The sequence below is a fragment of the Cheilinus undulatus genome, linkage group 11 (assembly GCF_018320785.1).
Source record: "Cheilinus undulatus linkage group 11, ASM1832078v1, whole genome shotgun sequence".
Classification (NCBI taxonomy): Eukaryota; Metazoa; Chordata; class Actinopteri; order Labriformes; family Labridae; genus Cheilinus; species Cheilinus undulatus.
This window is the reverse complement of record NC_054875.1, coordinates 1,842,545-1,855,848: the sequence shown is the minus strand read 5'-3', so window position 1 is coordinate 1,855,848 and position 13,304 is coordinate 1,842,545. Positions and strand designations below refer to the sequence as shown.

At 39.3% G+C, this 13,304-nt stretch overlaps 1 protein-coding gene across 3 annotated transcripts in view; it reads right to left on the bottom strand.

The window, feature by feature from the left end:
• plch2a (phospholipase C, eta 2a) overlaps positions 1-12,877 on the bottom strand; it is a 121,034-nt gene extending 108,157 nt beyond the window's left edge. For all 3 annotated transcript variants that reach the window (XM_041800039.1, XM_041800041.1, XM_041800042.1), the window contains exon 1: positions 12,503-12,877. In XM_041800039.1, the coding sequence (XP_041655973.1) occupies positions 12,503-12,692 (190 nt within the window). In that variant the 5' untranslated portion in view covers positions 12,693-12,877. The remainder of the gene's footprint in view (positions 1-12,502) is intronic.
• Between the last annotated feature and the right edge of the window lie 427 nt (positions 12,878-13,304).

The following is a 13,304-nucleotide window of genomic DNA, read 5'->3' as shown; positions in this document are numbered from 1 at the left end:
TTTGTTTGCTTTTTCACATGTAGAGACCTTCTGCAAAGACAAACCTGAATCAGTTTATCTTTGTTGATTCTTAAGAGTGAGAAATGCCCAAACTCTACTGGTTTATAGGCGACCATCTCCTCTCTTATCACGTGAATAAGCTCAAAGAATTCTGTACGTAATCTCAACAAAAGGAAAGGCTAAATTAAACTTTTAAGGATGCACAGATGCACCCACTGGTATCAGTCGCTATCAGCATCATCAACGGATAGATTTTTATCCTATACATTGTGAGCCGGCCTTTATTTCAACCAACAGACGTATGATTTCTGCCATCAGTGGACTCAGCTCACCCATGTATCCGAGCCTCCACTTGGAGAAAGCCACGATGCTGTTTCCTATCCAGAAGAACTCCTCCACCACATGAGACTGAGAGGCCTGCTGCTGCTGCTGGCTCTTATTCTGAGCAGCCTCCTTCTGCTTGTCCTTATCCCCATCGTTGCAGAAAAACGCCCCTTTAGCCAAAGGCCCGGGCTTGTCTCCGGTGGCTGCCACCGTAGTCGAACGCATCAGAGCTGAGGACACGGGGCCGATGGGGAAAAAGTTGTTCATCTTTGGCGTGCTCATTTTGAACGGCTGGGATTACACGACGCTGCTTAGAAATCACTGGGAAGTTTCCATGGGAGTTTCATTTGATTCAGCTCAAATATTTTATGTTCGATATCTTCTTCAAAGTCTGTAAAAAGCTAAATATGGTATCAATCCTAAGGCTGGCTGCTGGTGTCCTTCCTTGGTTTGAAGAAGTGTCCAAACAGTGTCAACAGTTGGTCAAAAATCTTGTGATATTTCCCCCCAACAAGCCTTCTTACTGCCCCGCCATTTCTTCAATATTCCTCCGTCTCAAAGACAAAAAAGCACGCTCCCATCAGTTCTTCATTTCTTCTCTCAGGCTGCATTCATCAGGCTGGCTTCTTATGAAACAAAGTGTGGCTGCAGCGATGGAAGCAGAAGAGACGAGGAAGCTCCACACACAAACTGTGCAACATGTGTTGGGCGGGCAGAAATCCTAAATCCCTAGGAAGCAGTAATCCTGGACTAGGAGATTTGCTAAATGTGTGGAGTGAAACACAGTGACCTGCTGTAAAAGACAGGAGGATGTAGGACATAATGGGTGCTTGGTAAAAATGGAGCTGCCATTATCCTGCAGGAGCAGATAAAAAGTCTGTTTGATGTTCGCTGGTGTTCCCCGTATGGACAGACTGAGCTCAGACGTCCAAACGTCTGTCTGCAGACGGCACCCACCCCAGCTCCACATGAAACAATCCTTTTATCAATTACCTGCAGCAGAAACTCTCTGTGAGCCTCTGCATCGTCACCAGAGTTCATCAGAGAACTTCGGCTGGCTTTCTGACCTCATTCTGACTCTGGATTACACAACAGACTGACTGCAGGATCGTTTGTTTGCATACATATAAGGAGGAACCTGAACCCAGGACGTTTCCACAATCAGGTCAACAGAGAGCCAAACGCTGCCGTGTCTGGGCTCACAACATCAGCAGGAGGTGCTCGCAGATTAGTTCATTTTAACACCTTCCCTGTGAACATGTCCAGATTAACTTCCTGCTGCGTCCAGATACTGGAGGCTGACCAGCACCCAGTTTGAAGAGCTTTAATCAGGGATCAGGCTGTTAACGGTGATTAAACTGGAATACAGAGGTAAAAATGATGCTCACACTAAACAGACTTTTACAAGGTTAAAATTAGGAACACAGATTGTTAAATCAAGGGAGGTACTAATACTAGGGCGGAGCCATTTGAAAAAAAAGGTCAAACTGCAATTGTTTCCCCCATTATTGCAATTTAATACGAGATTATTATTAGGTTCCCACTTTTGTTTTTTGTTTTTTTTTTTTTTCAAAAAACTGGAGGAGGTGAAGCTTGATGCTATAAAGAAGGAGGCTGGGGTGGAGGAGGGGAAGCTTTAGTCTATAAGGGAAGAGGCTGGGGTGGAGGAGGTGAAGCTTTAGTCTATAAGGGAGGAGGCTGGGCTGGAGGAGGGGAAGCTTTAGTCTATAAGGGAGGAGGCTGGGCTGGAGGAGGGGAAGCTTTAGTCTATAAAGGAGGAGGCTGGGGTGGAGGAGGGGAAGCTTGATGCTATAAAGGAGGAGGCTGGGCTGGAGGAGGGGAAGCTTTAGTCTATAAGGGTGGAGGCTGGGGGGGAGGAGGGGAAGCTTGATACTATAAAGGAGGAGGCTGGGCTGGAGGAGGGGAAGCTTTAGTCTATAAGGGAGGAGGCTAGGGTGGAGGAGGGGAAGCTTGATGCTATAAAGGAGGAGGCTGGGGTGGAGGAGGGGAAGCTTTAGTCTATAAGGGTGGAGGCTGGGGTGGAGGAGGGGAAGCTTGATGCTATAAAGGAGGAGGCTGGGGGGGAGGAGGGGAAGCTTGATGCTATAAAGGAGGAGGCTGGGGTGGAGGAGGTGAAGCTTTAGTCTATAAGGAGGAGGCTGGGGTGGAGGAGGGGAAGCTTGATTCTATAGAGGGAGGCTGAGGTGGAGGAGGGGAAGCTTTAGTCTATAAAGGAGGAGGCTGGGGTGGAGGGCCACAGCTGGAGGCAGTAACTGGTGTCAGCTGGCTATCAGCCAATCGCGGTTGTGGATATGACATGCATGAACTTAACCTAAGCTTTATCAATATTAGATAGGCTGACCTAGGGAAGAATGATAAAAAAATATTTATCTTATTGCAATTATCGTTGCTCATATTGCAAAATTGAAATCAACTGCCTTATTGAATGAAGGTTACTGTTTTTATTTAAGTAATTTTAGTTAAGAAAAGCGTGCATAAAACATAAAAAGAACCATTTTTGTAAACCTTTTTTAAAAAATGGCCCTCAAATGTTTGCAAATTGTGCATAAAAACTCTACTGCTGCAGAAAATGAATGTATTTTGACATATTTCAAGTTGAAGCAACATTGCAACGCCTGCGATTAGCAGATTGCAGAATGCCATACTGCGAAAATTCTGAACTCAACCTCTTATGATTTTCTTCTGAATTCTTTTGGTGTAACCCTCCCACAATGCCAACATTTCCTCTCTGTGACTGTGAAAACAGTGGTGTTAATGAGATTACTAGTGATGTTCCCAGGCGACTATCCTCTTATCCAGCTGAACATGCATCTAAAATCTGTTTGACTGACTAGTCTAAAGAAGAGAAAACTGTCAGGACATTCCCCCCAAGGCTGTTGTATCAGTAGGTTTGGAATAAGTGCATCAAACTAAACAAAAATGCAGATGCACTTCATTTACTAAGCTTGACAAAAAAACTATGGACATAAAAAATTGTTCGATCTGGTTAATCGTGTTTCCATGACACTGGAAAGACCAAATATGAACTGAAATTGAAGGTTCATTAATTGCCTTGCACCCCTACATCCTTGAGCATAAATCAGTTCATTTTTTTATATTCTAAGCTGTTCTTAGTCACATCTCCTCCTGGCTCAGTAACTCCCTCAAGCCAAAGCTCCAAAAATAAAGAAAAGTGAAGTTTTGGCAGACTCCTGACAGTGAGCTGCAGCAGTCTGAGCACGCTCAGTGGCGTCAAGCAGAGTCAGAGCTCTGCATCTCTCAGCAGCGGGACAGTTTGACAAACAGCTGTCATGTACTGAATATGGACGAGTTTTATTTCCACCACTAAAAAAAATCTCAGCCGTCCACAGCGGAGACGAAAAGAAAAAAGAGAGGCTGAGGGCGCTGCCTCAGAATTCAGAATCACTAGAACGCCTTTAAAGATCAGGCAAAAATCAAAATCAAAAATCAAACTGCCCTTCCAAAACCCTTCCTGTGGGAGATAAATGTCAAATTATATCCAGGCAGTGGATATATGAAACAGTCTATCAGGAATGTCAGGCTAGTTCCTGTAAGATCACCACTGAAGTGCAGAGTCTTTCTCATAACCTTCATTCCACACCTTAACTAAAGAGATCCATACTTTTTATACAAATAATCTATAGACTTGAACATTCATTTCAAAATGACACATAAAATCTCTGAGTTCCTACAAATGAAGCCAAAGATTTCCTGCCTAATCTCATCCATTGCAGACTGAGTATGTCTTCTAATGCTTTCAGATTAACATGCATGTCTAAACAGAGTTCATCAGGAGTCCTGTAAACCTTTGGCTCAGATATTCCTCAGGGTTCCTCATCCGAATCACACGCATACTAAAGAGCTGTGTGCAGATTTATGCCCTTTAAAGAGCCAGCTTCTCTTCTGGACCACACCTTCCAGCTCACCTACATCAGCTGTGATAGGATTCAGATCACAGGATAAATGCTCAAATCTTACCAAGTGTTTGAGAGAGAGAGAGAGAAAGTTGGGTTAAATTTAAGAAGAAGGAGACAATGAAGTGGTAAGGGTAGAAAACACACAGAGGATCCCATCAGAGGATTCAGTTCAGCCTAAACCGGATCACGTTTGTGGAATGAGTCTGAGCAGGATTCACACCAGCTGGAGAGAAACTTTTATCTGCAGCACCAACACCAGACAAAAAGAGTGAAGGCTGCAGGTTAGGGATGCTCCAATCACAACTCTCTGATACAGATACTGATCATCTATGGGTGGGGTTAATATGAGAGCTGGTTTAGGTGTTTCTTAGTCTGCTTCAGTGATTCTCAGTGTGGCTCTAGAGCCTCATGTGGCCCTTTTGTGATGATTTGTGGCTCCTCTTAGAAATCAAGTCACATTAACCAGTTTGTTTCCCAAAATTATACAGAAGGCTTTACTAGTCAACCAGTTATTTTTGTCTGAATATTTCCATTGCCCTTATTTGCAATTTTTTTGCCTATTTTATTTCCAGTTTTTGCCACTTTTAATCCAGTTTTAATGCTTTAAGCCCACGTCTGACACTTCTTTGTTCCAAAAGTTTTTGCCTCTTTCATGCTGTTTTTTGCAATTTTCCCTTTTTGCCACTTTTCATCCATTTAAGCTGCCTTTTGACATTAAATGCCATTTTTTTCCCCATTTTTGCCACTCTTTGCTGCTTTTTGCCTATTTTAGTCACTTTTCACTCATTCTTTTGCACATAATTTTCCACTTTTTGACCATCCTTGCCACCTGTTACTCACCTTTTTTGTCACTTCTCACCCATTTTTGCCACCTTTAACTTATTTTTATTGCCACTTTTACCCATTTTGCCACCTTTAACTTAATTTTTGCCACTTTTACCCATTTTTGCCACATTCACCACTTAGACTGTGGCTCTAGCGCAGGTATTTCCAACAGTTTGGCTCTTAGGTTGAGCAGGTTTGAGTAACACTGCTCTACTTTAATTTGCTTTGTTTAGTTTCTATGCAGTGAAATCTTAATATTTATTTGCATTTAGTTTCTCGAGCAGAGATCAGCTGGCGGCTCAGGGGCCACATCAGGCCCCACACAGTTCTCCATCCGGCCTGCAGAAAATTCTGAAATTCAGGAAATGTGTGAAGAGGAATAATCTGTGGTTTATCTTCTCTAGAGTATTTGAAAGTCTGGCCCCTAAAGCGTTCTGTTAAAGGAAACAGCTGGTCCTTACACTGATCTAATCAATGACCGCTGTTTACACCACAGAGATTATTTCTTCAATTACTGATTGATGCTCAAGGAAATCAAAGTGTTTAAAAGGTCAGGATTTCTGAGGCTCCCTCTCTCCATCTTTACAATAAAGAGCCACAAAAGCAATTTTGGTTCCACCAATTAAATCCAGGGCTTAATATGATTATAGAGGACTACTTTCTAATTCCAGAAACAGGGAATGTTCATTTAAGCATAAAGACATAAAAAAACATCTGACATTTAATTCCACCGTCCCTCCGGCGGTGTGATAGCTGTGCTGTGTTACTGATTAGCAGTTTGCCATTCTATTGCCCATAAGGGACAAATCAAGTAATGTGAATTGGATTGTATTATTTTTATGGTTGCATTGTTTGCTATAATCTTAATGTTCTTATTTATTATTCACACAAAAGCCCTGAATGTCCTCTTACTACCACTTCAGTACAAGCAGTCAGTGAGTTCAGGAGCTCAGGCTTCCTCTAGAAACCAGAGCGTCGGCGTCAGAGAGACGAATTAATAACCCTGAGAGGTTAATCTAAATTCAGCCATGAACACAAATGTGATCAGCCCACAGCCCAGGCTCCAATTTAGCATATAGGCACCGACGCAACAGTTAAATCTGGCTTTACCTTCCCTCTTTACTCTTATCTATAATTACACTGAGTGCCTGACCTACAATAATGGGGAGAGAGACATCGCTGCCGCCACCGTCACCGCCGCCACCACTGCCGCCACAGCTGCCACAGCCGCCACAGCCATGTAAACCGAATTTTGTTGGGTTTTTTTTCTGCCCCTTTTGTCACTTTTCATATATTTTTGCAAACTTTTTGCCTCTTATGCCCCTGTTTGGTTAAGTTTTACCCATTTCTACCTCTTACATGTCACTTTTTTGCTACTTTATCCTAGTTTTGCCACATTTCACACATTTTTGCCACTTACATCCCCCTTTCCACCCATTTATACCACTTTTTGTTGGTTTTCACACATTTTTCTGGTTCCACTGATTTTTTGCCCATATCTGCTACTTCTTTTTGCCAGTTTTTACGACTGTGATCTAGGGCTGAACAATTTGGGAAAACAATCTAATTGTGATATTTTTCCCCAATATTGCGATTGTTATTTGATATGCCATTATTTCTTAAATTCCTCATCTTGTGTATTTTCCAACAAACACAATCAATAAATCATTCTTTATTGTAACCAACACAATGTTAGACTGTTAGTTCTTAAGTATTTTGAAAAAAAAAAAAAACATGCAATTGTGATGATGTTGACTCATCTTGCAAACTGGTTAGGAACTGTTGCATTGAAGAGAGTGATGATATTTTATGCCACTCTCATATATATAGAAAAAACATGCAAAAATTAAGCATGATATGTTATGCATAACATCTCTGCTGCAAAAAAAGTTTTAAAGGGGTATTTCAACACAAATTTCAGGTTGAAAAAATATTACAACTTGTGTGATTTGAAAATTGCAGTAGGCCATATTGCGATTTCATCTAATTTTCAATTAATTGCCCAGCCCTACTGTGTACCTATCTTCCACAAAAGTTTTATGCTTTAATTTTTGGCATTTTTCACCTCAACATGTCAAAACATTTCTGGTGGTCAATAAACATCTTTCTGTCAGGTGTTCTCACTGTAAAGTGTCCTTCTACTCTGCATTAGGCCTGACACAGATTTTTTGGATCAATCATCATAAATAATTCTGTCTTCTCATTTGAAAATACATCAAATATCTTAAAAAATCGATTTATTTCCCAGCTCCTCATAATGAACCTCACTGACCACAACAAGCAGAGAGAACCCAGTCAGCCCCCATGGAAAAGCAGCCTGATGGTCATTTAGACGCAGAGTTTATTAGAGCAGGGGTTCTCAAGCTTTTCAGCCCGCGACCCCAAAATGAAGGTGCCAGAGACCGGGGACCCCCACTGTACCTGAGGGTGGTCCAACACAGCCATGCACAATCAAGAATTAGGGGGGATAGAGGGGGGAGCTTTCTGGGGCCCAGTCAGACTGGAGGCCTGCAAAATCATGGTCAATTATAAAGTTAAGCTGTGATATTTTATATTTAACCTGAATAATAACCACTCTTATCAACGAAGCAATCTCTGATTCATTTGTGTAAGTAGCCCTCTTAAAAATGTAAATCCTTTTGTTAAAAACACAATTAAAATTCATTAAAAACAGCTAAAATTGGTTTGTAAAAAGTGGCAACAAATAAGCAAAAAAGGCAAAAAATGAGTGAAAGTGACAAAAATGCATATATTAGATGGCAAAAGGGGATTCAAAAGTTGCTGACATGGAGTTGAAGCGGCAAAAATAGGTGAAAATTTGGTGAAATGGGATGAAAATTTATATAAACTGGCAAAAAATGGTTAGCTGGGGGAGAAATAGTCAGAAACTGGCAAAAATGGGCAGATTAAATTTTAAAATGTGACTTATAGAGTTGTAAAAGGGGTTAATAGCGGCAATAATGTGTCAACAGAGCCAAGAATAGGCAAGAAGTGGCAAGATTTGGTTTAGAAGTGGCAAAAACAGGCAGAAAAAGTGGTGGAAATGGTTTAAAATGCCAAAAAAATGGGTTTGAAGTTGCAAAAATGAGTTAAAATTGGCAAAATTAGTGGGAAATTGTGATAAAAATGTGTTACAATTAGGCCCCACTGGCGTAAAGTGGAAACAGTGTAATTCAAAAATGTTCTTAGTATTTTAAGGCATCTGGAGACCCCCTCTAAGTGTCTTGCACTCCCCAATGGGGTCCCGACCCCAACGTTGAGAACCCCTGTATTAGAGGACATCAGAATAGCTAACAGAGCAGCATGGCGCCATGTCACTGATTTCAGAGTTCAAACAAGCAGAGAGACAAAAACAGCATCGACTAGAAGAGGACTGGAGATTCTGCAGAACGATGCAGATCATCTCAGAGAGTAAACCTAACATTTAGAGCTAAATACATCATCTCAGTGTGTAAACCTAACATTTAGAGCTAAATACATCATCTCAGAGAGTAAACCTAACATTTAGAGCTAAATACATCATCTCAGAGAGTAAACCTAACATTTAGAGCTAAATACATCATCTCAGAGAGTAAACCTAACATTTAGAGCTAAATACATCATCTCAGAGAGTAAACCTAACATTTAGAGCTAAATGGATCATCTCAGAGAGTAAACCTAACATTTAGAGCTAAATACATCATCTCAGAGAGTAAACCTAACATTTAGAGCTAAATACATCATCTCAGAGAGTAAACCTAACATTTAGAGCTAAATGGATCATCTCAGAGAGTAAACCTAACATTTAGAGCTAAATGGATCATCTCAGAGAGTAAACCTAACATTTAGAGCTAAATGGATCATCTCAGAGAGTAAACCTAACATTTAGAGCTAAATACATCATCTCAGAGTGTAAACCTAACATTTAGAGCTAAATGGATCATCTCAGAGAGTAAACCTAACATTTAGAGCTAAATGGATCATCTCAGAGAGTAAACCTAACATTTAGAGCTAAATGGATCATCTCAGAGAGTAAACCTAACATTTAGAGCTAAATACATCATCTCAGAGAGTAAACCTAACATTTAGAGCTAAATACATCATCTCAGAGAGTAAACCTAACATTTAGAGCTAAATACATCATCTCAGAGAGTAAACCTAACATTTAGAGCTAAATACATCATCTCAGAGAGTAAACCTAACATTTAGAGCTAAATGGATCATCTCAGAGAGTAAACCTAACATTTAGAGCTAAATGGATCATCTCAGAGAGTAAACCTAACATTTAGAGCTAAATGGATCATCTCAGAGAGTAAACCTAACATTTAGAGCTAAATGGATCATCTCAGAGAGTAAACCTAACATTTAGAGCTAAATGGATCATCTCAGAGAGTAAACCTAACATTTAGAGCTAAATGGATCATCTCAGAGAGTAAACCTAACATTTAGAGCTAAATGGATCATCTCAGAGAGTAAACCTAACATTTAGAGCTAAATGGATCATCTCAGAGAGTAAACCTAACATTTAGAGCTAAATACATCATCTCAGAGAGTAAACCTAACATTTAGAGCTAAATGGATCATCTCAGAGTGTAAACCTAACATTTAGAGCTAAATGGATCATCTCAGAGAGTAAACCTAACATTTAGAGCTAAATACATCATCTCAGAGAGTAAACCTAACATTTAGAGCTAAATGGATCATCTCAGAGTGTAAACCTAACATTTAGAGCTAAATGGATCATCTCAGAGTGTAAACCTAACATTTAGAGCTAAATACATCATCTCAGAGAGTAAACCTAACATTTAGAGCTAAATGGATCATCTCAGAGAGTAAACCTAACATTTAGAGCTAAATGGATCATCTCAGAGAGTAAACCTAACATTTAGAGCTAAATGGATCATCTCAGAGTGTAAACCTAACATTTAGAGCTAAATGGATCATCTCAGAGTGTAAACCTAACATTTAGAGCTAAATGGATCATCTCAGAGAGTAAACCTAACATTTAGAGCTAAATGGATCATCTCAGAGAGTAAACCTAACATTTAGAGCTAAATGGATCATCTCAGAGAGTAAACCTAACATTTAGAGCTAAATGGATCATCTCAGAGTGTAAACCTAACATTTAGAGCTAAATACATCATCTCAGAGAGTAAACCTAACATTTAGAGCTAAATACATCATCTCAGAGTGTAAACCTAACATTTAGAGCTAAATACATCATCTCAGAGAGTAAACCTAACATTTAGAGCTAAATACATCATCTCAGAGTTTAAACCTAACATTTAGAGCTAAATGGATCATCTCAGAGAGTAAACCTAACATTTAGAGCTAAATACATCATCTCAGAGAGTAAACCTAACATTTAGAGCTAAATGGATCATCTCAGAGAGTAAACCTAACATTTAGAGCTAAATGGATCATCTCAGAGTGTAAACCTAACATTTAGAGCTAAATACATCATCTCAGAGTGTAAACCTAACATTTAGAGCTAAATACATCATCTCAGAGTGTAAACCTAACATTTAGAGCTAAATACATCATCTCAGAGAGTAAACCTAACATTTAGAGCTAAATACATCATCTCAGAGAGTAAACCTAACATTTAGAGCTAAATGGATCATCTCAGAGAGTAAACCTAACATTTAGAGCTAAATGGATCATCTCAGAGAGTAAACCTAACATTTAGAGCTAAATGGATCATCTCAGAGTGTAAACCTAACATTTAGAGCTAAATGGATCATCTCAGAGAGTAAACCTAACATTTAGAGCTAAATACATCATCTCAGAGTTTAAACCTAACATTTAGAGCTAAATACATCATCTCAGAGAGTAAACCTAACATTTAGAGCTAAATACATCATCTCAGAGAGTAAACCTAACATTTAGAGCTAAATACATCATCTCAGAGTGTAAACCTAACATTTAGAGCTAAATGGATCATCTCAGAGTGTAAACCTAACATTTAGAGCTAAATGGATCATCTCAGAGAGTAAACCTAACATTTAGAGCTAAATGGATCATCTCAGAGTGTAAACCTAACATTTAGAGCTAAATGGATCATCTCAGAGTGTAAACCTAACATTTAGAGCTAAATACATCATCTCAGAGTGTAAACCTAACATTTAGAGCTAAATGGATCATCTCAGAGTGTAAACCTAACATTTAGAGCTAAATACATCATCTCAGAGAGTAAACCTAACATTTAGAGCTAAATGGATCATCTCAGAGAGTAAACCTAACATTTAGAGCTAAATGGATCATCTCAGAGAGTAAACCTAACATTTAGAGCTAAATACATCATCTCAGAGAGTAAACCTAACATTTAGAGCTAAATGGATCATCTCAGAGTGTAAACCTAACATTTAGAGCTAAATACATCATCTCAGAGTGTAAACCTAACATTTAGAGCTAAATACATCATCTCAGAGAGTAAACCTAACATTTAGAGCTAAATACATCATCTCAGAGAGTAAACCTAACATTTAGAGCTAAATGGATCATCTCAGAGTGTAAACCTAACATTTAGAGCTAAATGGATCATCTCAGTGTGTAAACCTAACATTTAGAGCTAAATACATCATCTCAGTGTGTAAACCTAACATTTAGAGCTAAATACATCATCTCAGAGAGTAAACCTAACATTTAGAGCTAAATGGATCATCTCAGAGTGTAAACCTAACATTTAGAGCTAAATACATCATCTCAGAGAGTAAACCTAACATTTAGAGCTAAATACATCATCTCAGAGAGTAAACCTAACATTTAGAGCTAAATGGATCATCTCAGAGAGTAAACCTAACATTTAGAGCTAAATGGATCATCTCAGAGTGTAAACCTAACATTTAGAGCTAAATGGATCATCTCAGAGAGTAAACCTAACATTTAGAGCTAAATGGATCATCTCAGAGAGTAAACCTAACATTTAGAGCTAAATACATCATCTCAGAGTTTAAACCTAACATTTAGAGCTAAATACATCATCTCAGAGAGTAAACCTAACATTTAGAGCTAAATACATCATCTCAGAGAGTAAACCTAACATTTAGAGCTAAATGGATCATCTCAGAGTTTAAACCTAACATTTAGAGCTAAATACATCATCTCAGAGAGTAAACCTAACATTTAGAGCTAAATACATCATCTCAGAGAGTAAACCTAACATTTAGAGCTAAATACATCATCTCAGTGTGTAAACCTAACATTTAGAGCTAAATACATCATCTCAGAGAGTAAACCTAACATTTAGAGCTAAATACATCATCTCAGAGAGTAAACCTAACATTTAGAGCTAAATACATCATCTCAGAGAGTAAACCTAACATTTAGAGCTAAATGGATCATCTCAGAGTGTAAACCTAACATTTAGAGCTAAATACATCATCTCAGTGCCTGAATAAGATAATGAAGGGTTAAATCAATGTTCTCGGACTCACCGTGGCCCACAGCTTTGGCCCTCCTCCTCTTCCTCACACTCACACATTTAGGATTGTTCTCGAACAGGTGGCTCACTTCGCCCCGTCGTTTTCGTACTTTGGTCCATGTAGCATAAATGTGAATTTTGGAAGTCTTGTCATTGAGAAACCAGAGATGAGCTGAGTCGTAGGATCTCAAAGTGTGTGGCATAACAGTAGAGCTGTCTGCACTCTCATTAAAAACGATTAAAAACGATTAAAAACTATTAAAAACAATTAGAAACGATTAAAAACGCTCTCTCTCCGCTCTCTGCTGCGATTAAATCCCGATTATTCCACTGGAATCATGAAGAAAGTCCAGAAAAATCCACGCAGGAGGATTCGGTGAAAGCACGCGAGATCACATTTGTCGGATGTAGTTTTTCCAAAGCAGTCTATGCACGTGCACATACCTGTGCTGCTTTCAGGTGCACGTTTCAGTGTGGGAAACAGGACACCTCAGAAAAAAACTGCTGATTCCGTAACGTTTACATTGATAAACTCACTTTAGAACCACAAAAACTGGACTAAACTTGTGTTTAGGAGCAGTTTTGGTAACATGGAGGCCGCAGACAAAGACCAGCATCAGGCTCCTCATCATTTATCTGTTATCAGTCAAAGCCAGGGAACAAAATTTTGATCTTCTCGGGTCCCAAAGCCAGAAAACTAGAGGAAAAAACTTAAAGGTGACACAGAACTTCATCAGCTTTTCATCAGAACTCACTCTCAGCACTTTCTAATATCTGAACATGTCTGTAGTCCAAAAATGGAAATAGATGCTCAC